This window comes from Dicentrarchus labrax, unplaced genomic scaffold (genome assembly GCF_905237075.1).
Source record: "Dicentrarchus labrax unplaced genomic scaffold, dlabrax2021, whole genome shotgun sequence".
Lineage (NCBI taxonomy): Eukaryota > Metazoa > Chordata > Actinopteri > Moronidae > Dicentrarchus > Dicentrarchus labrax.
Genome location: NW_026136721.1, coordinates 19,635,325 through 19,658,557, shown reverse-complemented (window position 1 = coordinate 19,658,557; position 23,233 = coordinate 19,635,325). Strand labels below are relative to the sequence as shown.

The 23,233-nt window shown below is 39.5% G+C and overlaps 2 protein-coding genes across 4 annotated transcripts in view; one reads left to right on the top strand and one right to left on the bottom strand.

The window, feature by feature from the left end:
* stx8 (syntaxin 8) overlaps positions 1-18,429 on the top strand; it is a 41,209-nt gene extending 22,780 nt beyond the window's left edge. Inside the window, exons 7-9 of one of the 2 annotated variants that reach the window (XM_051384248.1) lie at positions 9,682-9,783; positions 10,915-11,090; positions 17,627-18,429. In XM_051384248.1, the coding sequence (XP_051240208.1) occupies positions 9,682-9,783; positions 10,915-11,066 (254 nt within the window). In that variant the 3' untranslated portion in view covers positions 11,067-11,090; positions 17,627-18,429. The remainder of the gene's footprint in view (positions 1-9,681; positions 9,784-10,914; positions 11,091-17,626) is intronic. The other variant, XM_051384249.1, reaches the window with a different exon arrangement.
* Positions 18,430-18,743: 314 nt separating this feature from the next.
* The window catches only part of ntn1a (netrin 1a), a 59,202-nt gene continuing 54,712 nt past the window's right edge, over positions 18,744-23,233 (bottom strand). For both annotated transcript variants that reach the window (XM_051384218.1, XM_051384219.1), the window contains one exon: positions 18,744-22,065. In XM_051384218.1, the coding sequence (XP_051240178.1) occupies positions 21,737-22,065 (329 nt within the window). In that variant the 3' untranslated portion in view covers positions 18,744-21,736. The remainder of the gene's footprint in view (positions 22,066-23,233) is intronic.

The following is a 23,233-nucleotide window of genomic DNA, read 5'->3' as shown; positions in this document are numbered from 1 at the left end:
TTAATTGGATGTAATATACTGGTAACATCAGTTCATGTTATTGCATTCACCGCTCAGTGATGCCTGACCATATTGGATGAGTGATGCTGGTGAATCTGGCAGCCCCTCACAAAAAATAGTTGCATTCAGTCTGAGAAGTGGATAAATTGGCGGAAGTTTTCTCATCTTACTTATTTTCTTTTTCAAGGCTTTGTTTTTATTTGTCTGTAGATGACATTATGGGTTTGATCTTAATTAATTGTGCACATTATATTGATGGTTTCCAGCTGTTTTGAACAGTCCAAGTTCATAATTGCTAAAACCTATTATAGCAAGCACATGCTCAATAGTCTCGCTGACATCTCTTATTCTGCTGATGAGGTTTTGTTTTTATTCAGCTGGTATCGTAAGATGACAGCATGACTCACTTGTTTTTTTTGTGTGTATAGTGCTGATCATTTCCAGTCTTGGCAGACTCAAACTACCCAGGTTGTTTACAAAAGCTTGAGTGCCATTCTAGTCACGCAGTGCTCTTGAAAAGGCCCCGATTTCCTCTGTCCAAGGATAGATTAAATAATTCTGTCAGAACTCATTGGAGCATCATAGGATGGGCAACTATAGAAGGAGTATAGAAATAATATCTAAAGAAAGAATGAAGAACAAATGTCAAATGTCAGTATTTTTGTGGATATGCTATATAACTAGTTGGCAGAAATGTGAAGCGATAGAATATGTATAAGAATCATGACGTACAAGCATCATGTCAGGCCAAAAAAACAGGGGAAACCTTAGCAACTTTGGTAACATGCTTAAAGGGCCGTTTAAACAGTGATGCATCACTAAAAGTGTCGCCGCTTCAAAAACAGCTGGGAGGAAGCGTGTTGGGCAAAACAGCTGGTGCACCTGTGGAGCTGTGCAACCAGGCAATCAAATATGATTATTGAAAAAAAAAAATTTCAAGCAGACTGTAGAGGTCTTATCATTTCTCTGTCTCTTTCAAAGACAAGTAACCTACATGAAACTAACGCGACATGAGCCATGAATTCCTCCTTTCCCTCACACACACACACACACACACACACACACTCCATTCCTATCTCATTTGCCAGCATCAAAACATGGAGGAAGTGGTAAAGTAGTAAAGCCCGCCTCTTGCTTGATTTCATTGGCTGCCTGGGCCAAGTGTGACATTGACGAATAAGCGCCTTATGCTAGCTAAGATAGTAATAACATAACATAATTTGTAGGAAATTATGCCGTTCAGCTTCTCTCCCCCAACCCAATGTACTCCCTCACAGAATTTTGGTGGACTGCTTTCCCATGATTCACATGGACCTTGTCTTTGGAATCTAGCAAGTACAAGTCCAATTGTCTGTACGTGCTAAAACTGAATCAGTGTGGAGGTTTTATCAATTTATGTGCTTTTCTTGAAGTGTGTTCTTTCAAAGGGAGGTTCAACTTTGAGAAATTCATTCATCAGCTGGTCATTCTTTTTGGTGTCTGTCATGTGTGATGATGCATATGGCGGTAAACGCAGCAAGGTTAGGGAGGTGAAACTGTCCGTGGACGCACAGCCGGTTTCAGTTTCAAGTTGGCACACAAATGGTTAGGATTAAAGCAGGAAATGTGGAGGCCACATATGTAATGGTAAAGTGTTGGGTCACTACTGACTTACTACAGCTTTTATACCCCTTAAAGTCATCTACAGATTCATTGTCAGTACTGTTCTTTGGCTACTTCTTCAAGCTGTCTTTAGGCGTCTCCTGCTGGAGTAGAAAAGTTACATTTATTCCAACACAAAGTTTTCATTGAAAGAGCGTGTTGTCCCACATTAGGAATAAACAATAATACATTTTGATCATTGGCGAGGGTGGCCAATGGCACAAGTTGCATAAAGCAAGACATTTATCATCACTCAGCTACCCTAGAGGGAAAAAATGTCTTATGATGCAATAAAGGGTATCATACCTCCAATGTGTTGACCGGGGGAACCTGTCAGTCCATTTGAAGGGACTCGGAGATTCATTGGGCCTGGGGGGTGGGCGATAATGTCCAGCAGTGAGACTAATCGGTACACATGTGGCCGGTACTTCAGAAGGCCAGATGCTGGAAGGGCGAATTGTGTGTTTGGCGATGCCCTCAGAAACCCCTAACAGCACATGTACAAGCATTGGTCAGAAAGACACAAACAGGCTAGGAGGAAAGAAATGCTAGATACAGCTCTGGGTTTATATTTCACATAAGGCACTGACAGAATGAATTGCAGTCTATGTTTACATATGCACTGCCATAAGTCTGTTTTAATCTTGGAATGTTACCGCTTTTGGGGATTTGATACAGGCAGGCAAACATGTATCGATGTAAAATGTATTAATAACATTTTCATTACATGTACAATATGTCCCTTGTAGCCTGCATTGCCTGTACATTGTTTTCCACAGCAGTAATATCCCTTAGGCTCATTTCCCATCTTGTTTGCATAAGTGGGCAGTTCTGTGCATCATATTCCTATCGCATTTCATCAGAAATGTTACTTAATATTCATTGATTTCTAATGTATCACATTAAGACTGGTTGGCCCCTGGCTGAAAAATGTAGCGGCATTTTCTGCACATTTGGTGTTGGAAACCCCAGCAGAAATCAAGTCGTTAACTATCCATCACTAGTCTGAAATTTTAAACGATAATAGAAGGCCCTGTATGAATAAATATACAATAGACATTTTTATTGTTATGCGAGAGGATTGTTGGAGTGAGGACACATAAACACAGCCACTTTCTTTTCCTAACATGTCAGATTGGCCTAACACATTTTTAGGATGATTTTTAGACAGAGGCTCATCTTCCATAGACAGCATGTCTTCTTTTCTTTGTCTTTATTTCAGTTATTTTTTTTGGCAGCCATTCAAATGATTTGTTGGGTTTTACACTCAGTTTAAAAACTGTTAAAACTCTGAGGTTTTGAGTCAAACTCCCCCTAATCTTCACTCTCCACAGACCCTCAGGGTGAGTTTGTTTACAATAAGCAGCCGAGAGAAGAAAAAAAAAAAGAAAGAAGTTGAAAGAAACTCTTCCAAGACTGTGCAACTTCTTGTAAATACCATAATTGCCCTGAGTTGTATCATCATGCTGAGTGCCTCTGCATGTGCCAAGTGAAGTTCCAGTTACATTCAGAGATGTGTGTGTTTTGGTTGGCAACAAAACACTACCCTCTATACGCAGTCAGTCACACCAGGGCCAATTGGTAACAGTTGTGGTCAGACCCCCCTGCACTACTACAAGGGGTATAAGAGGAGGGTTTAGTGAAAAAACTGTCTGTCTTTACTTCCCTCTTTCTCTAAATCCTCAAGAGAAATCATCTCCTGAATAAGCACAACAGAATTAGCCCCTCTGAGTCAGACTGTGTTTAAATCGGTAAGAGAAAACAAGCATTTTCTCTGTGCGCTGTGCCCGCTCTGGGAATGAGTCCTACAATAACACACAGAGTTAATACAGCACATCCTGGAGGCACGCTGGGGTGTCACTGTTTATGGCAGTGCCTCCACCACATGCACACACACACATACACACACTAAAACCACTGCTATAGCCTCTGTGAAGATGAGTCAGCAATTCTGCTGCTTGGGGCGGATATAGATCTGGACTTCGGGAATTTAATCATTAAAATAGACACCGTTTCCCATACTTCTCATTCTCACCATGCATCTGCGTGTGAGCGTCGCATTTGCTGTCTGACTTGAATAAGGCTTTATAATATCATGTGATGATTTGGTTTGAAATGGATGTTTAACCCTCATGTTAGAGTGGCCTTTACCCAACGTACCACAATGAATATTTGTAAAGGAATGGGCGAGGGTCCTTAACTAGTCTTAATTGCATACTCACAGGCATTGCAGTGCTACATAGGTCTGGGTTCTTGCAGAATCACGTCCTAAAAGACAAGACTGGAGGAAATTCCACACAGGATGCTACATTTCCGCATCCCTGTACCCTGGCCTATAATGTGCTCGGACACACAAGCACTGTATTTCTCTGATTTGTCCTTTTCCCTATCTCTCCTTCTTTGTATGTATCTCATTCTGAAATCACCCTCCCTCTATTATAACCTAATGAGCAACATACTTTCACAAGTGTAATCTGGGCCTACTTGGTGTTCATGCTCTGGCCTGAGAATTTTGTTATCCTTGTCTGCCACTTGCAGTTGTTGGCCAACATAATGTACGACTGCTCTGCAGGATTGTTTTGTTGTTTCTTAAGTTGAATCAAATAGTCCACTCACCCACTGAGGTAGGTTACCGTCACTGACGAATGATCTGGACACCAGTCAGCACTCTTATGTCAGGCCATGTTAACCTGTATAAAAGGATGAGTCACTGTCCTATGTGAAGGGGTTCAAGTATCTTGGGGTCTTCACAAGTAAATGGTAATAATGGAGCATGAGATCAACAGGCAGATTGGTAACATCTTGGCAGCAATGCAGTCACTGTATTGGATGGTCATAGTGACTGGGATGAGAAGCTTTCCAGTAAATGCTTGATCTATGTCCTTCCCTCAGGTATGGTCACAAGCTTTGGGTAATGACCTTAAAATTAGATCACATATGGCGGTTGTTCAAGAGGAATTTCCTACGCAGGGTAGCATCACCCTTGGAGTTGATGTGAGGAGCTTAGACATCCAGAAGGAAGTCAGAGTGGGAGGAGACTACCTGGGTAGACCCAAAGCTCACATAGATTATTACAGATGGGACATATCCCATCTGGTCTGGGAATTCCCTGGGACCCCCCTTGAAAAACTGGAGAATTAGCTTGAGAGAAGGAAGTATGGGATACCTTGCTTAACCTGATGCTGTGACCCGGACCCAGATAGGTGGCAAAACATGGATAGATTAAAGTACCTTTAAACCAGTATCCACCTTTTTTGTGTGAGAGGGGGAGACTGTTCCTTCACCTGGGAACCAGGGAAGCATATACACATTGTCATCTTGATCGTTGAATATGCTACCCTTGCTCAGAAGATCTGTGGACCTTCTTCAGGCTCACAGAATCCATAGTCTAATCCACAATTCAATATGGAGCCAAGTTCCAAACGAAAAAGTCTTTATTAGTATTTTCTATAGTATTCTGGAGTAGGTGTAACCCAGTTACAGCATCTTCAAAAAGATTACAGTGTGTTGTGAGAGCTGAGCTAAGAGGAGACAGCAGCTGGAGAGGTTGTGTCTGTGTGAAACCTTCAGTCCAGCTATGAGGCTAATGGGTGGCTATGCTGTAAACACCCAGAAATTAAGTAGAAATGCTACATCTGCCTGTGTACACCCTGGACTAGTGGTATACTTAAACTGTAAGTGACTTTAGACAAAAACCCATTCAGTGGCCCTCAAGGATTTCCGTCCTGTTCGTGCCTTGGCTTCATAATAATCATTTAGCCTGGACCAGCAGCAGCCAATCCTGTGCATAGAAGGTGTCTGTCTGTGATGTTCCAGATGATGCTGACAGCAGGGATAGAAGCAGACCTGTTAACTAGTTATCCCCCAGAGAGCGTGATGACCACAGAGAGAGGGTGTTTATATGAATGCTGCAGAGTATTGGAACAGAGATGAAATGGCGTTGATACTGTGCAGAGAGTCAGCAGCATGAGAGAGTAGGTGACGCCATATGAGAACAGCATCTGTCTCCTATTGGTGTGTGCGCTCCAGGGCCCTCGTGCCTCTCCACAGAAGGGCCAGGTTTTTACGTACATTGTTTTTTTGTGTGAATAAATGGCTCTGTTGGTAGCAGAGAGGGCATTCCTTCCTCTTTCAGCCTCAGTTTTTAGAAGTTACCACACAGGCTCACATCCTCTGGCAGCATCTGCTACCTTAGTATTCTAGAAAAAGTGGTATATGAAGATGATACAATGCAATTGTATACATAGATTTTTATATTTACAACTTTATTTATCTGGTTTATTTAATTTTTCTTTAATCTTTGTTTTCTTGTGACTCAACGTTGACTCACTGGGTAGCACAGAGTCAGTATAAAATACCTTTAGAAGCTTTTACAATGTTGCATTTATTCAACTATATACACCAACTCATAATGGACTATCAGCTATCATCTAATTACTGAGGTATTACATTATTTAAAAGAATTTACTAATTTCTTTTTAGAAGATATACCAGTAACATTTATGGACATAAAGTCAAAGGTGTCAGCTTTCTACAATAGTATTTGTGCCCAACATAGGCCCCATTTGTGTTTGTGCCTATAGCTGTTTAGAGCTACAAAATAGTTGCCAGTGATTATATTGATAGCTCTGCCTTTTGGCTGCCAAGTAATTGTTCCCATTTTCACAAATACCATTCACAAAACCACTGATTTTAAGTTGTTGTTTTTGTTTGTTGTGAAACGAACAAAACAGAGACTATGGTAACTAGTCCCTGGGCCCAAAAGATTCTTTTTAATGGCCTTGTACATTCTGTAGATATAATTAGGAAAGGGCACAGTCAAGGGATTATTAGGATGCTGATATATATTCAGTTCCTGTTCACAGTGCAGACGGACAGCTCTGAGGAGACTTTATTTGAAAGTTTCTCTTTTAAGATTCTGGTCACATCGTCACTTTCTATAAAGTTGTTGCTTGTTTAAGAATTTATGGAGATAGTGAGCACTTAAGCAGTAGTTGTTTTGCCAAGGACACAATATACCTAAGAATCTTTTCTGTGGCATTTTACTTTGACCTGTTTTACTGACCAAATGAAAAAGGAAATTCTATTACATTTAATGTGTGTTGAAAGCTTTCTAAGAGGAACATGCTTACATGTTGTTCCAAAGAGTAACCAACAATGATTATTAAATAAGACCATAAAAGAATAATCAGAATTCACATTCCCATTAATTTTCCAAAACGTTAAGGTACAGTATTAATCTTTAAGTTACTGGCAATGAAAATGTGTATGTGTCAGTGTGTTTGTGTGTGTGTCTGTGTATGTGCCCTGCTCTTTAAAGGGTTATCCAGTGTAAAAGCATTTTAAACAAACTATTCTTACCTGAAATGGGGCCTTCTCAGTGGTCTTGCAGGTTCAGTCCAGAAGTCCTGGAAGTAAAAGTGTATCTATTGGCAGTGTATAATCACCTGAAAATAAGAAGCGAGTGAGACAGAGGCGGAGATGTAAAGAGTCATTTCTTATTACTTCCTATGATAAGCAAGCATACTACATCACAGAAAGTGCTGGGAATATTTAAGTTCTCATCTTGTTTTATTTCAGACCTTAATAAACACATGGCTCAAACTTACAAAACATTGATGAGTCAAACAAGTTCTGTAGCTTAACAAAAGGAATATGCTACAACTTCTGTAAAAATGAATAAATAAAATATAAAAAAAATAAAATGTGTGCTTCCTGCTTTACAGAGGTAGCTATACAAAACAGACATCTTCTGTTATAATAAGTGCTTCCAATGCAAAAAAGTGCAATCTCGTACTGTAACGTAAATTTACATACTACTAATATACTTACAACTGTAAGGTTTTTGAAACTAGTATGATTTAACCCACTGGTAACAAAAGTGCAATCTTACAACTGTAAAGTTGCACCACCTCCTGAATGAAATTACAGCAGTCCACTGTGAAAATGAAAACTATAACTATATAATTACGTCACTTCATAACGTTTCCATGGCAACAGGGGAAAATGGCTGCTCTTGTGTGAAGTAAACACAACATTTTTCAACTTTCTGCTAAGATATATGTGACTCTTTTGCAACGAAAATGCGGGGATTATGAAATCATGCAAGCCCCGCATATTTTGCGCGGAAATCAGCAATTTATGCGGCGAAAGTGCAGCGTCTTTGAAAAAATGCGGCCACCGCATAAATATGCGGACTTTGGCTGATATTGCATTGAATTATGCGATCGCATAATCGCGTTTTTCTGGAGGGACTGTTTAATTGCAGCTGTAGTTAAAGATCACATCCTAATAGTGCTGCATCCTGGCATGGTTGAGAATTCATCAATGAACTGATGTTATTGCAGTGAATCAAAAAAAAACTTGGCACCAGCAAAGCAAAAACATCCTTTATGACTAGTTGGAGTGGCACGCGGCACAAATGGTTCAGTGTCTACACCCCTTCCCTGCCAGTAAAGGAAGAGTTTCTTCCCTCTAAATTGTTGCCTTATGCTTATATGATGATGTGGGAGTCTCCAGGGTCACTGTACATGTGGCACGCTCACGTCTCCCATCTCCTTGTCCTTGCCTCTTCACGCTCTGGCCCTCCAAGCTGACATGCTTTACTTTCCTTCCTTGAATTATTTCTGCAACTTAATTATCTGCCAAAACACAGACTGTAAAGCGGCGATGGCTCCTAGTTGAGGAAACACAATTTCTCACCATTCTAGAAACTAGCTAAAGACAGTTGTGTTCATAAGACAAATGCTGAAGATGACCCTGAACGCTCACCTGTGGGAATTCGGTCACATAGCTTAGATCATTCTGACTGAGTACTATTTTACCATATAGCAGCAGCAATAAAAGGTTGCTCCCTCCCTGGACAAGGCTGTCTGTTTAACTTGGCACTGAGCTGTAGTTTGTGGAGTTTAGCTTCCCATTCCTTTAAAACGTCCATTTATCAGAGGCTGATGTGAGTCTCTGAAGAACTTGCCTTTCTTTGGCTCGGCCTTGGTTTCTGTTTTACTAGCTTCTTTATTTTTCAGCCACTTCATTTTGTTTTGTTTTGTCTTTTTCAATTTGGAAGGTTCCTGGACTGAACCTATCATCACTGTTGGTGTAGAAATAAAGACACAAGCCACAAATCAAGATTGCACACGTTTAAGATGAAATGGCCAATTTGAGTTCTGTATCCTGATAAACCTCCTGATTTATAATAAGAGTAACGAGCCATGTTTTTTATTGCTCATTTATTCATAGGGTTGTGTCATTGTGGCAGTTGAAATTATGAGAGCGGCTGACAGGAAGAATGTTTTCAGTTAATTTTGTTGTGTTGCACCCGCCATACCTGTGCAGATTTGATGACATATTAGTTAAATTAGTTTCTATTTGTTTCAACCAATTTATAAGTCAGTCATGGGTTGCATCTGCCATTTTTAATAGGTTCTGACTCAAAACCACAACCCCAACCAATATCAAATTTTAACGCCTAAGCTTAACAAATCAAGAATCTGGAAATCTTTCAGTCGTTATCTGTTTTTGTTGTTGGAGCCAGACCTCTGGAGATGCCATGTCAACACAGTGGCTAGCCCTAACAAATCACACAGGCTTCCATCTGGACGACCTTCAAGTCAGGAACTCCTACTTAAGGACCATAGCCACAGAGCCAAACACACACACATGCACAAAACACACTCTCTTTCTTTGGACGTCTTTAAAACTCATGAACAATAAGAGTCTGATTAGATCCAGAATGGATTCAGGAAGTAGTGAAACCGTTTGAAAACTCGAGGAGTGCTTTCACACAGCCCGCTCTCTCCATTCCCACCACTCATGTATGTGCTCTGGCAGACTCTGTCTTTTGAAGTTTTTGACTGCTCCGCTGTCAAGTCCTACAGAACCTGTCACTTTTTCATTTTGGGTCATTTCTTTTATTACACAAACCTATTGGGAGGTCTTTTATGTAATAAAATGAAGGAAATAAGGAGTATAATGGCAGCATAATACAAAGCAGAACTGAAGGTTTTTTTAAACTTATTTCCTCTCTCTTTTGTCTCTCAGAAATCATCGATGACCTTGCACATCTTGTGGACAAGACAGACGACAGGATTCGTAACGAGACACGAAGAGTGAAGCTGGTGGAGACAAAGTCAGCCTCCTGTGGTGAGCCTTCCTCCTTTACCATCTTTGTCTAATATGAGGAAATCTGTGTCCTTGAAAATAATCACATTTAATCTGTTTATTTATATGATTGATTACCAAGCATCATGTTTCTCCTGTTTTTACTTCTTCTTCCCTTCTGCGGTTTACAGAGCATGTGTCTAACATAGAGTTGGACGAAAATACTAGCACTTCCCTTAGGTGTAATTTGACATGTGTATGGCAGTACTACAAAGTTATCATCTTTATCATTTAGAAATTGACAAATGGTGTTGCTATTGCTGCCTTGGCCTTCTTCTCCATGATGCTTAATGGAGAGGGTGTGGGTGGTGAACGGTGGGTGGACTGGTTCTGTCTGTCACAGCTGACATAACCTAACATAGTATGCTGGGCTTTAAAATCAGGAATCAGTAATCGGTGATCAAATGTATAGTTTAGTTTGATTTAGTTTATCTGTAAGGGACAGAGACAGTTGTAGGAGCAGTGTTCGATGTACTGTACACATGTAATTGATGGCCATTGATAGCTCAGGCTACCATTTAAAATTAAATTTTAATGTTTAAATCAGTGCATAAATAATCAGAGACAAGAACAACAATCTTCCATGACAGACAAATATAACAAACATTATAACATGAGCTTAAGTATACTAATAATAACTAGTCGGTGTCATGATTACAGTGTTGTCAGTGATGGTTGCAAATCAGGTCCTAATAGCAGTCTGCACAGGAGGCATTTTGGCAGCGTTTTTCAATCATATTTTAACCTTTCAAGTCTATTTTCTTCCATTTTACACCTGTAACTACATTGATTGTGTGTTGGGCTCTGATCGCTGCCAAAAATGCAACCTACAACTTAATAGTGTGCCTTAACGCATCCTGTGACACACTGAGCACTGAGGATGCTGCTGCTCTGTTAATTTGCCACTCATACCACACTGCCTGTATAGACACTGTGTGACCCATCAGCCTCTGTTGTCTCAACTCTCCATTTTGGTGAGTTGAGTTGTTCCCTGAGAGGCTTTGTGAATGCATGGCCCTCGCTCACCATTAAAAACAATCTGCTTCAGTTATTTTTTTTTTTTTCTTCATTTATAAATAGATTTAGCATCTTTTTTTTCATTCCCCTCAATAGGTAAAGCTTTTCTGAGGAAAATGGCTGCCATGAGTGGTAGCACCCTAATGCCAATCTATGGACTGTGGAAGGTTGAGCCAGGCTCAGTGTACCCAGTGAAACGCCGACAGGATTGCTATGGCAAAGGCTGCATTGTTGTACTAGGAGGCTAACAGGCGGTCACAGACAGAAGCAGGGTAGGCACTAAGGTCAGCCCTCAGAATGCTTCATTCTGTTGGTCGTGTCCCCATGGTGCCCGAGCGTGAGTTTGTTTGAAGATCCCAGAGCTCAAATTGTGTTAGAATCAGGACTCCTTCTTTTTGTTTAACTTGTTCTTTTGCAACCCCAACTCCCTCCTCCTCCTCCTCCTCCTCCTCCTCCTCCTCCTCCTCCTCCTCCTCCTCCTCCTCAGTTCCAGGCTGACGACTATTCATGTAGCATGTGTTTGCCTGTGTGCACCTGCATGTCCATATGCATCACAAGTATCTATGTGCATATTTTTTGGAGTGCACAAGTGTCCACTCAAGTGTGCAACTGTATTTGCTCTGTATGTTCTTGAGCATGCTTGTATGTATTGGACTGTGTGTGTGTGTGTGTGTGTGTGTGTGTGTGTGTGTTTGTGTGTGTGTGTGTGTGTGTGTGTGTGTGTGTGAGAATGGAAAATTCCCCCACAGTCTTCTTCACTCTAACCTCAATGCTCTCTTTCTTTTTTCCATTCCTCTCTGTCATCCCCCTGCTCGTCTCCTCAGTTGTTTGACACTCGTCTTTGTGTCAAGCAGAGAAAGAATTGAAAATACTACATGCCACAAATTGTTTGGAGGGCTTTCCCTCTTTCTCCATGGCAGCATGTTTATAATTCCTTAGCTTTAAGGCTTTATTTATTTTTGAAACCACCTCTCATCCAAAGCCGACGTTTGGTGTTATGTCTCAGCCGAGTCCTTGTAAAGCTAGAAGCGTCTGGCTTTGACAGGCGAGAGCATACTTAACATAACTATTGGTAGCTGCCTTGTTGTAAAGGAGGCATCTTAGTTTTAACAGATCAGATTCATGCTAAAAGCTGAAAACATTTCCAGAAGTTTGAAAAATGGTCTTCACTGTAGGATTATCGGTATTAATCATGAGACATTTGCACTCTTGAATTAGTGGCGAATCAGTTTTGTGTGCATGCATTCACCAGAGATCTCCACAAAACAGTTGAAAGGTTGAGAAGAATAAGCTGAGCTATGGGAAGGTTCATCTCGCCCCAAAAGGGAAGGACCCACATACTGCTCGACCATGTTTCCTGTGGCATTCTGTGTGGGACTGGTGCCTGCAGTGTTGTGAAACATCCATCGTGTTGAGACATACTGGATTTTTGTGTTAGCGAAGGCTTGTGGAGACATAATCTCCTTAATGTACAAGATTTAGACTTGATTTAACTGCATTAAAGCAGTTCCTAAGTTTAAATGTCTTATTATTTTACACTCAGCAGTAGTTACAAAGGACTTTACGAAAATAGGCCAATGCAAAATAAGACTAAACATAGACTCTTTCTATATATATATATATATATATTTATATATATATATATATTTATATATATATATATATATATATATATATATACATACATGCTTTTGGACTTTGAACCAACCCTCTTTCAGATTTAAAAAATCCTGAGGGAGTAGAAACACAGTCACATTCATAAACTGCACCTCAATACTTTTATGAGTACAAAATGTGTCCATAGAAGCAGCTAGTATTACAAATATTTAGTCTTTGTATTAGTGCTGAAACTCAGATATCTGACTAGCGGTGCGCAGCCTGAAACAGTAATTTATTTTTTAACTGATGGGCCAATGCTGTCACTTACGCAGAGCTAAGCCTCATTCACAGAGTCATTACCACTTGTTTTAGATGATGTTGGTGGGAATTGAAGAGTTGAGGCTTTGAGTTTGGTTGGATTAGTGTGGCAGATTAGTCTACGGGACCAAAGGGTCTCTTGGAGAGTAGTGTGAGTTCCCCGGAGCTTAGGCATCACCATCAGGCAACATCGGCACTTGAGCAGCCCTTCTCAACAGAGCTAATCCTCAGTTTGTGGAGGGCCACTTCTGCAACCCCATGAATCCCGCAGGTGGCTCGCATCTCAAGTAGGTTTGTACTGTTTGGACTAGAGGGGATGTCTATTGAGACTGTGGGTGAGGGGCAGCATTTGACAGTGCTGGGAGAAGAGCATATAGGGCGAGTAACTGCATTAAGGCTTTAGTTGTCAGTCAGGAGTTCAGATTTTGCTCAAGAGGGAAGTCTAACTTTTAAAACTCTACTGTCTACTTTAATCAGTTAGATATTTCCTTCCAGCTCTTGTTTCTCTTTTTGCCTGCCATGGTATACTGTTGGAAACCTGAAAATCCAATTGAATACGACGACAGGATTGCTTTAAGTAATACACCCCGCTAATTATGTTTCCACATCTGAGATTCCTCTTAGTGAGTGGCAAGTTCAATTAAACTCGCCTTGAGAAATCTATAAATATTTGAAACCCTTTTCACATCAAATTTTTGTCAGGGTTTCAGTGAGAACAATTTAGTACTAGTTATTGTGCTCACACCACAAAATTACACCATGTTGCGTATGGTTTCATCTACCAGCTAAATATATTATATTCCCTCAACAAGGTAATTTATTGGCAGACTATGGGGTGAATTGCATTGCAACAAGAGAACGTTAGGAAAAGATTGAAGGAAAAATAATAAATAAGTGTAGGCACGCTTGCTGCTTTGTCCAGTACTTCTACTTCTAAACCTAAAAAACCTGAATTATATTCCCATCAGCTGTACTTTGCTTTTAGTTATATTAGCCAATATTAGCATGCTAACATGATAAATTAAGATGGTGACCATGGTAAATATATCTGCTTAACATGTTAGCATTTCATTGTGACTATGTTAGCATTCTAATATTAGCATTTGACTGAAAGCACTACTGGGCCTCAGTACATTGTTGCTAGCATGGCTGTAGACTCTTAGTCTTTTTAGATTCTTACTAACACACTATTTCTGTTATCGTATTAAAAATAATTGAGAAATACATGTTTATATGTGTATCTAATACTTCAAGCTTAAAACCATTAAAAGTTTTTGTTCACTTCAGTTGTGCTTTGAGAAGAACGAGGAGCGTAAAACTAACCTTGTTAATATAAAATGTGTCCCTTTTCTTTTAAAGGTCATCCTCGCCTTTTGTGCTCCAAAAAGATCTTTGAACCATAAGTAGGGGGCACAGCAGGACTAGCGAGGGAGGTTCAGGGGTTGTCTGACCAGGGCTCTCAGCAATTATTCGTTTTCTCTGTGATTTGTCTTACTGATGTGTCTGGAAATTGCTAAGATGGGATGGACCCAGACTCTGGCCTCCAAAGCTCCTGGGTGGTCAGTCTATCAGCAGACACAAACTATCTCCCTCAGCATCAGTGTCACACCACAGCCCTAATCTATTTGGCAAGCAAACGACATTATTGTCATTAGTCTCTGGAGGCCTCCTGTGGGTCAGGAGTAGCTTGTTTAGTTTCTGAGGCAGACAGGGTTGGTCCACAGAGAACAGGAGGGTGAGGGTCACTGTCTAATGTGGCTTCATGACTGACTGTTCTTTGACATTAGAGGGTGTGAGAGCCTTGCTCCACAATAATATATGCATGTGTTATACAGCTCAGCCTTTATAGCTATTGTTGCTATAGTGTTGTCAAGTGAAGTTGCTGACAGATGTTGGACTAGGCTGAATGAAATTCTTATGTCTGAATCTAATGTGGACTAGGCGTTGCTTTGGTATCATTTACAACCAAACGAAGATAATTGCTGGAAATGTGTGACTGTATATTTGCTTTAAGCATGAGGCTTTTAAAGAGCCATCACAAAACCTATTTGAGGGTGTTTCTTCTTTGACATTTATATTATGCACACATGTGTAAGTTATCAGGAGGAGAGGTCCTGTCTAGAGCAGTGATAACTTCTATCATGCATGTCCTGTGGACCTGTATATGAACACCTTCTCCTCAACTAGAATAGAAACACACTGTGTACAAATAATTAACTATATGCAGAGAATGAGATAACCAGCTATAAATACCTAAAAGAAACAAAAGAAATAGATGACAAGAGTCAAAAGTGGTGCAAAGACATCTGGACCCCTTACAGCCATACCCCATATCCTGGCAAAGAAACCAGCATCAGCCTTACATTTCATCAGACCACTACCACCGCAAGCAATTAGTTCAGCATGGCTTATATCTCGCCCTGTCTCTCTCGTTGTGGGAAAGACGACCAATTAGGCCGCGGAGGGGAACGCAGGCGGAGAGAGCCAAAGAATGAGAGAAATGTAAACCCAAAGTGAAAGGCTGGAAAAAAATACCAGCCGCATGCTAAATAACAATGGACAACTTGAGTCAGTGAGGGGGACTGTCGACAGCGCTCAGACCAGCCAGAGATGCAGTTGTTTGAGATCTTCACTCCTGTGCCATACTGGAAGGAACAGAATAGAACAGAATAGTGGGTGAACACACCCATGGGGAAGGTTTTCTATATATTATGTGTGTGGCAAGGCTGGTGATATAGGTCATATATGTGTATATATATATATATATATAACACTACACTAAGGGATAGACCACCGCACCCTAAAGGCATTCAAAGGTATAATGTTAATATAAGCCACCCACCATCACTTCTCTCATATAGCCCCTAAAATACCGATGTTGATATGTGAGAATTGAAAAAATCAGGTTACAATACATTAGCTGGTATTAATTTCCTCATACATAGACATATGACATTTTTGAAAAGGATCCCTTAAATTTGGACTGAGCCAAACACTTTCAGTTGAAAAATAAACTTTTCGGTGCTCTCGGTTTTTTCCTTTTCTCAGTCAGTGGTGCTTTGGCATTTCTTCTCTGCAATTACCTAATTAGTTACCTATTAGCTGAAATGTTGCGATACTGATATATCTGCGATAAACTAATATTGGCCTGAAATACCAGGTCATTGATTTATTGGTTGTACTTCATCTCTCATTTCGTTATCTCCTTTCTTTTTAATTAGCAAAAAGATAATTTTGTCTTGTCATATCAGGAAAAGCACAGATCAGTGAAAGCACTGTTATAACATCAACAATAGCTTCAATCCATTCACATGTCCTAGTAAGTTGCGACAGTGAACTTGACTTTTAGTACTTTGAATGTCAATCATTTGAGAAAAAACCCTAAGAATTAAGTTATTTGTGGCTTTTGTTATAAAAGTTAAACCTAACTAGATTCAGTAAGGCATTCAAATGATTCACATTCAATAAAATTAGATTGTAAAATACGGTCATCTTTTTACGAAGGATGAAAATTCCACCTGTAGTGGATATTACAAAGGAGAGGTTTTTTCCCCTTGGGTGGTGACTATAATAAAAACTGTAATATTTTCAGGTCCCGGGGGTAAAGCGCTTTGATGATGTGTGAGTGAGCTTTTGCACATTTTTTCTCTGCTTCCATAGTATCAATGAAAAACAATGATTATCCTCTCAAGGCAGAATCAGAAACATATGCCTATCACAGTGTGCAATCTGTGGCAATAAAGCTTTTGTGGCTTTTGAACGCATGTAAATTGCATTAAGTCATCAAGAGAAAAGTGGTGATATGCTGTGAGGCCATACGCACTTGGGACTTGCGTTAGATCAAGGACTTTGAAAATGAGTGGTGAGGTATATAGGCTTCTTACCTCTTCCAAGTGCATTCCCTTGTGTCTGCTACATGTCACTCCTCCTCTGTGAGTCTGTCTCAAATCAGTTTTGGAGTTCCTCAGCTGCTTGACATTTGAATTTTTTCGATGTTAAAGTTGGGGAGAATTTGTTGAACTGCAAAGGTTTTATCGCAAAAAGTTCAAGCAAAATGACCTAATTTAAAAAGTCTGACTGTCTAACCACTTACCAATAGTCTTCTTCGGTCTTTGATTGTGTTTGTTGCGTTTTTTCTCTTTCTACCTGCATAATATAACTGTGACTTTATACATTTCTGAAATTTGACCAATTTACAGAATACTAAATACATACAAATAACACATACAATGCATAACTGAGATGTAATCTCCTAATCAGAGATAGTTTGTTATGAAACGTGCAGACCGATAAGCTTAGTGAGCATGATGACATAGTGTTTATATCTAGCTAATGAAGTGAAGTCTGGCATTCTTCTATATTTATCTTACTGTCAGCAAATCCCATGAAAAGACCAAAACCAACAATGCGTCAGTCCATATCTCAATACATCCCTACTCTTTCTGTGGCCCTCAGGCCCAAGTTAATTTGTTTCTGCTGAATATGTTTAAAAGCAGGCTACGAATACGTTGTTTAATTTTTTCTAGTTTCATTTGTGAAACATTTCTTTTTTTTAGAAAATGTTATTCAAACAGGAGTAAGTATTGTATTTATTTGGGAACTATTTCCAGATGTGGATTAATACAAATTTGTTGCTCTAGTGAGTATTTATTTGTGGGATGAAGTGTGATACATTAATGTGTTTTTGATTTTTGGACAACAATGGAGCTCTATGGCACACAGGAATAAACAGCATCAGGCTTTGGATACACAGACTTTGTTAATAGGATCAATTCATTGTTGGTTTTAGTCTTTGGAATGTGTTGACAGTAAAAAAACCAAAAACATTTGTACAACTGATTTGGATTTTGCCATCTGATTTCCTTTTTTCCCCTCATTTTTCCTCCTTCAGGGATGCTGGTGGTGATCGTACTGCTTCTCATAGCCATCGTAGTCATCGCCGTGTGGCCCGTGTAGCCGAGGAGGACGGCAGTGATCATGGACCTGTGCTCAACTACAGTTTTGGTTCAGATTACCAGTTAAAAAACTTTGCATCCACAGTGCACACACGTATAGAGACTTATTTAAACGATGTCTCTCATCAGATTTTATTTTCTTATTCTTTCTCTTCCCATTGAGTCAAAGGTCAGTGGTGACTGCCCAGCCAAGGCAATGTGAATTGAAAACTTAAGTCCTTCAGCAGCACAGTTACTTTCTTTCTGCACAGTTAAGTTGTTGGTTGGGTGAAACGCATTGGTAACCCTGCAGACATATTGCGTAGGTGTAGGTGTCCTCTTTAATAGTTGTTCAAGTGTCTGGCTCATTTAATGTATAAAATAGTTAAATTATTTGGAGGTTTATGATCCCTTTGAAAAATATTTTTAGCCTGGACTGTGGCAAATGTTGACCCAACAGTAGGACCTCCCGTAGGTAGCGGGAGTTTTCCTTTCATTAGCCTGTTTGTGGTCTGGGCTGAGGCTCTCACCGGGTACAGTAATTCTGCAAGCTTTGCAACATTCACACTCACTTATATTTACCCATGCATTGCTTTAGCAGCTGTAATGTTATCATTTGTCTTGGGATTTTATAACGTTTATAAAAGAGCTTTCAGCCAAAACAAACAAGCTCTGCTGTGTTACTAACATGGCTGTTTTCCTTCCTTGTAAATCAATTCAGCTTGTAATTTCTAATAAATGACATTTTCAGTTAATAGTCCCTTGACTCCTGTCTGTCTGTGTTAATGCTCAGGGATTACTCTGCAGGATTGCAATGTTTTGTAACATGATATTTAGCTGGGGTTGACCTTTGACGAAGCTTGAACGCACTACCACTTCTATATTTCCATTACTAAATCTGCATAATATTGTTTTCATAGTACTGTGCTTGTGCGAACCAGTAAATGAAGAAAAGCTGACTATATGCCTTAATATTAGTTAATAACTTAATAACTACACAAAAAGTTAAATAAACAAAAGAACAACCTAATAACTAAAGAAACAAAAGAGCAATTATTCAACTCAGCAGGCAAATAGTTTTTCAATGTAATGAGTTTATTTCAACTGAAAATCTGAATTTAGTTCTACCAGGTTGGTGTGATCAGTAGTTATTATTTCCTTCTTTAATGGCAACAATCTAAACAACCACAAACATGTAAAAAAAAAAAAAGTTGAAAAAGACAATAAAATCCACAATGTCTTGTGTCATTAAATATATTCATATATAATAACCGTAATATATTAGTACGCATTGTAAAACAACATTGCAAAAAGTCTTGGCAATGGTGACTACTAAACAACATTTACAATTCATAGTATGAACACAAAGCAATGCTTTGACAGGTACTGTATGTGTGTAGCGTTTCATCAGGAAGCTTGTCAAACCATTGCTCAGGAGACAGATGTAAAATTTACAGCATGAGGCTACAGAGACTAAAGAGGTGTAATTACAGATTACATTGTGCCAAACAGAAAAACATTGACATGTAATGGTATGCTGTAAGATTAACAATGATAGGCAGGAACATGTAAATATACTGTATATGTCTATGTAAGCATGTCGGTGAAGCCACCAGCACGTAGCATCATGATGGACTGACATCAAAATCACTTGATTGATTGTACAGTCAAACACTCAATCTAAATGTAAATATTGAGAAGTACCTCAGCAACAAGGTCATCTATTTCTTTTTAATCTTACAATTTAACCCAGGTGATTTTGGATTTCTCACGCTTTATAAATCCCCTCTAATTTGTCATCATCTAGGAGGCATTTCGCTCCATTCCGAAAATTCCTGCACAAATGAGAAGGTTTCTGAGATAGTGGAATCAAAATTATTGCCATTTAAAACAAAGGAAGTAGAGCGTGCATTAGATTAAAACCATGTGTCGTGAAAAGATCTTAAAACCCTTTTTATTGTTACTTGTGCTGTGGGACAGTTTTTAAAAGGTGCTAAATGTGATTTTGTCAAGCGGCAAACACCAGCAACATCAAACATGTTGCTCAAAGTGTTTTTTTTGGGATGGTTATGATACATCAGATACACTATGGCCTTTTACAAACCTGAGCTGTGTTTTTTTTTTTTTTTTTCTACCACGCATTCCTTGGAGAAATCCAAACTGAACTGCATACAAATAAATGAGCAATGTGGTTTGAATCAAGCAGCGTCAAGTGATTGCAATTCACCCCATTTCTCTGTGCAAGTGTTGAGGTGAAGAGAATTAACGTGACAGGTCAATGAGAGACTGCAGCTCCTGACTGGTTGCACAGAGTCCTTTTTAGTGAATGTACAGTCAAGCATTTGCTAAAGAGTGTGTGGACTATATTTATCTGCAATCTCATAGTACTGTAGGAATTATTCTAGATGCCGTTTGCAGTAAAGTTTTCGTTTTACTGCAGTAGGATTCGTTTCTGCACCACATGAGGTAAAAAAAAAATTTCTTTGCTTTATGCCTGAAAATCTGCATCGATTGAGTTAAATTTAACTTAAATGTCTGGTTCACCATTACAATACAGCTTTTCAGATTCCGTGCATTGGTAGCCATCCACATTGTTGTACCTCAGTGAGAGGCAGAGGATGTTTTTCTTCCTTTGTCTTGTTCATGCACATTTTAAAAGATAAATGTAGACCCATTTTACAGAGTGTTTTTCACGAGCTGGTGTGAAGTGTGATAAATAATACCGAAATCTGCATTGTCGTAATCGTGACAAATTATATGCACTTCTTTGTCAGTATCCTCTGAGAACATGTAGTACTGCACAACAATAATGTTGCATCTTCTGGCACAATGGCCTACCTTAGGCAACAGTTTTAATCATTTTGTGGTAGAATAAGTAAATACTGTCACTAAAATGTAGATGAAGTGAATTAAAACATTTGACTTTTTGTTTTGTAGCCACAAGAAGAGAACTCATATTCATTATTATTTATTTCTGTTAGCGCCATCCCAGAACCATTTTGACTTTGTAAAGAGTTTCATAGTATTTTATAACAATTAATGTGGGTGGCCTTTGTCCTTTTGTAAGTCAGTTGTTAAACTAAAATAAAAATCACAGTTACCGTAAGTACTGAAAGTGAAATCAGTGATTTTAAATGCAGTTTGTCCCCTCAAAAAAAAGCATTATTGACATTAGTACCATGAGCAGCACCTGTTAGTGAATTGAACATTACAGTCTCAAATGAGAAGCATTCACATGCAGGTTTGTACAAATACTGAACCATCAAAATGTAACCAGTAAAGTGTGAAGCGGTGAATAGGGGAGTGAAAATGTGCTCAAGATTAATCAGGTCAAAAATGCTTTAGTCAATACCGTGTTTTACCCTTGCTCATCTGTCACTCGTGTATTCTAAAGCAAAAAATGGAGGGCGACATATTTTCTTGTTTCTTGAGTGGCAGATATACCTGAATTTGTACAACAGGGGAAAGGAATGGCTGCTCAGTGACACCTAGATGTACTATGCATTTCTGTAGCTTACAAACAATAGTTTTATGGCACAATTCTTAATGGAGGAAAATATTACAGCCTCAATCAGATCAGTGAAGACAAGCTCGCTTCTTAGCTAAGAATACAATAAGAAAACCATGCAGGGGCAAAATTGCAGTGGTAATTAAGTGGCTTTTTTCTGTCATTTTTGCACCAGCAGAAAATGTCCATAAAATTAAAACATAAAATATAATGATTTCATACTGAGATAAAGAAAATGAACACAAATAACTTTATATGCTGGTAATAGGTGCAAATTCGGCAAATCCACAAGAGAGACAAAATCTCAAGGTAAAATAAACCATAAAACCAAATCTGCAAGATGAGCTCCTTCAACAAAAGTTCACTAGAAAAACAAATCATCCTAAATAATTCTCTTCATGCTTCTACACAAAAAAGCAGCGACATAAACAGTCTCTTGTCTGTCCGTGGTCCTCTGTCTGCCCCCTTTCACTTTTTTTTTTTTTTTTTTTTAAATGACCCGCTCAGCTTTTCTCTTGAATCCCTCTCCCTCTCCGGCATCCTCTCCATCTTTTTCCACCTATGGCTTCTTGCACTTGCCTTTCTTCTCACGCTGCTGGAACTTCCTGAGCCTGCGCGCCCATGTGTCCCTCCACTGGATAACCAGGCTTCCTTTGTCTGCCACCACTCCGCTCTGGCCGGGGGAGTCCTCGTCATTCCCCAGCAGCAGGTACTTCTTCCCAGGCTTAATCTTGGGACACTTGCAGGCCACGTCTTTGGCGCGGACCCACAGGAACTGGTCCCCGCGGCGGATGCGGCTCTCGCCCTGCTTGTAGACGGAGATGATGTTGACGGTGAACTTCCACCACTCTCCAGCTTTGTCTGCCTTCAGGATGTGCACCTGGACGGCTGAGAACAAGAGATAACACATTATCACTTAATGTCAGATTTCTTACATTCAGCTGTCATGGCAATCTAGTGTCTCAGCTGTAAAGGTTACTTCCTCAACAACACTAAGAGACTGTGAGGCTGTAATTAGGGACAGCGGTCATTGGGGCGAAATGCTAACAAAACAAAAAATGTCAACCTGCTGTTGGTGCCAGATGAAAAGTCTGTGGATTGCTGAAGTCTGTAAGATTCATCCTATGGGGAACATGAATGTCTGCCACTTATCATTGCATATTTATTGAGGTACTTAAACAAGATACAGTAGGTCGACTAACGACCACTCTCCTGCATGAAGATATGCATCTATTTTAATTATTTTAACTAAAACTATCAGCTTCTAGCTACTAAAGAGTCACCACCACATCCAAAGATCTCCATCACAGTCGAAGGAAAAGGTTGTTTTTTTGTTTTTTCCAAACACATGGGCTCTTTTTCCAACTGTGGTCATTATTCATACATCAGCACAGGCTGTCCTCAGCAATCACGGGCGTCGAGTTGGCAGCTAAAATCACATCAGTGAGTGCTGACCCATGCTTTGGCAAAGAGGGATCATGTCATAGTATCTAGAGCTCTGATAGCTTCTGAGAGGACTGGTTGATTTGGCTTCTTATATTTAGGATTTCTTTGCAAGAATGCAACAGAGAGTCTTACAGGGTCAGTTTGCTTGATACTAAATGCTTTAAATGCCTGCTCGAACAGCTTCTGAAATCCCCCTCATCTAAAGTTGCATCCGAGAACTTTTGTAACTTGCCAAAACCGACAATTCAGCAACCTCCGCTACTTCACACATTGATTGGCCAGGTGTGTGGAGGTGAGAAAGTATGCAGGATTTGAACTTCTTTTTCTTTTTTCTATCTTCACACAGCTACTTCCTTCACATTTAGTGTGTACAAATTAGCACAACGCCATGAATGCTTTTAAACCAGGTCCTTCAGTGTTTGTATAATGCAGCTTGTGATATAATATAATAATAATAATATAAATAAGATTTTTGAAAGTGCCTGTCCTTTTCCAAGCTGTTTTTAACAATGACTTCCAAGTTCTGTTTAACAAACAATCTGACGGAGTCAGGTTAAGATTTAGTAGGCTACAGCTGTTATAAGATAAGATGTTCCTTTATCGCCCATGG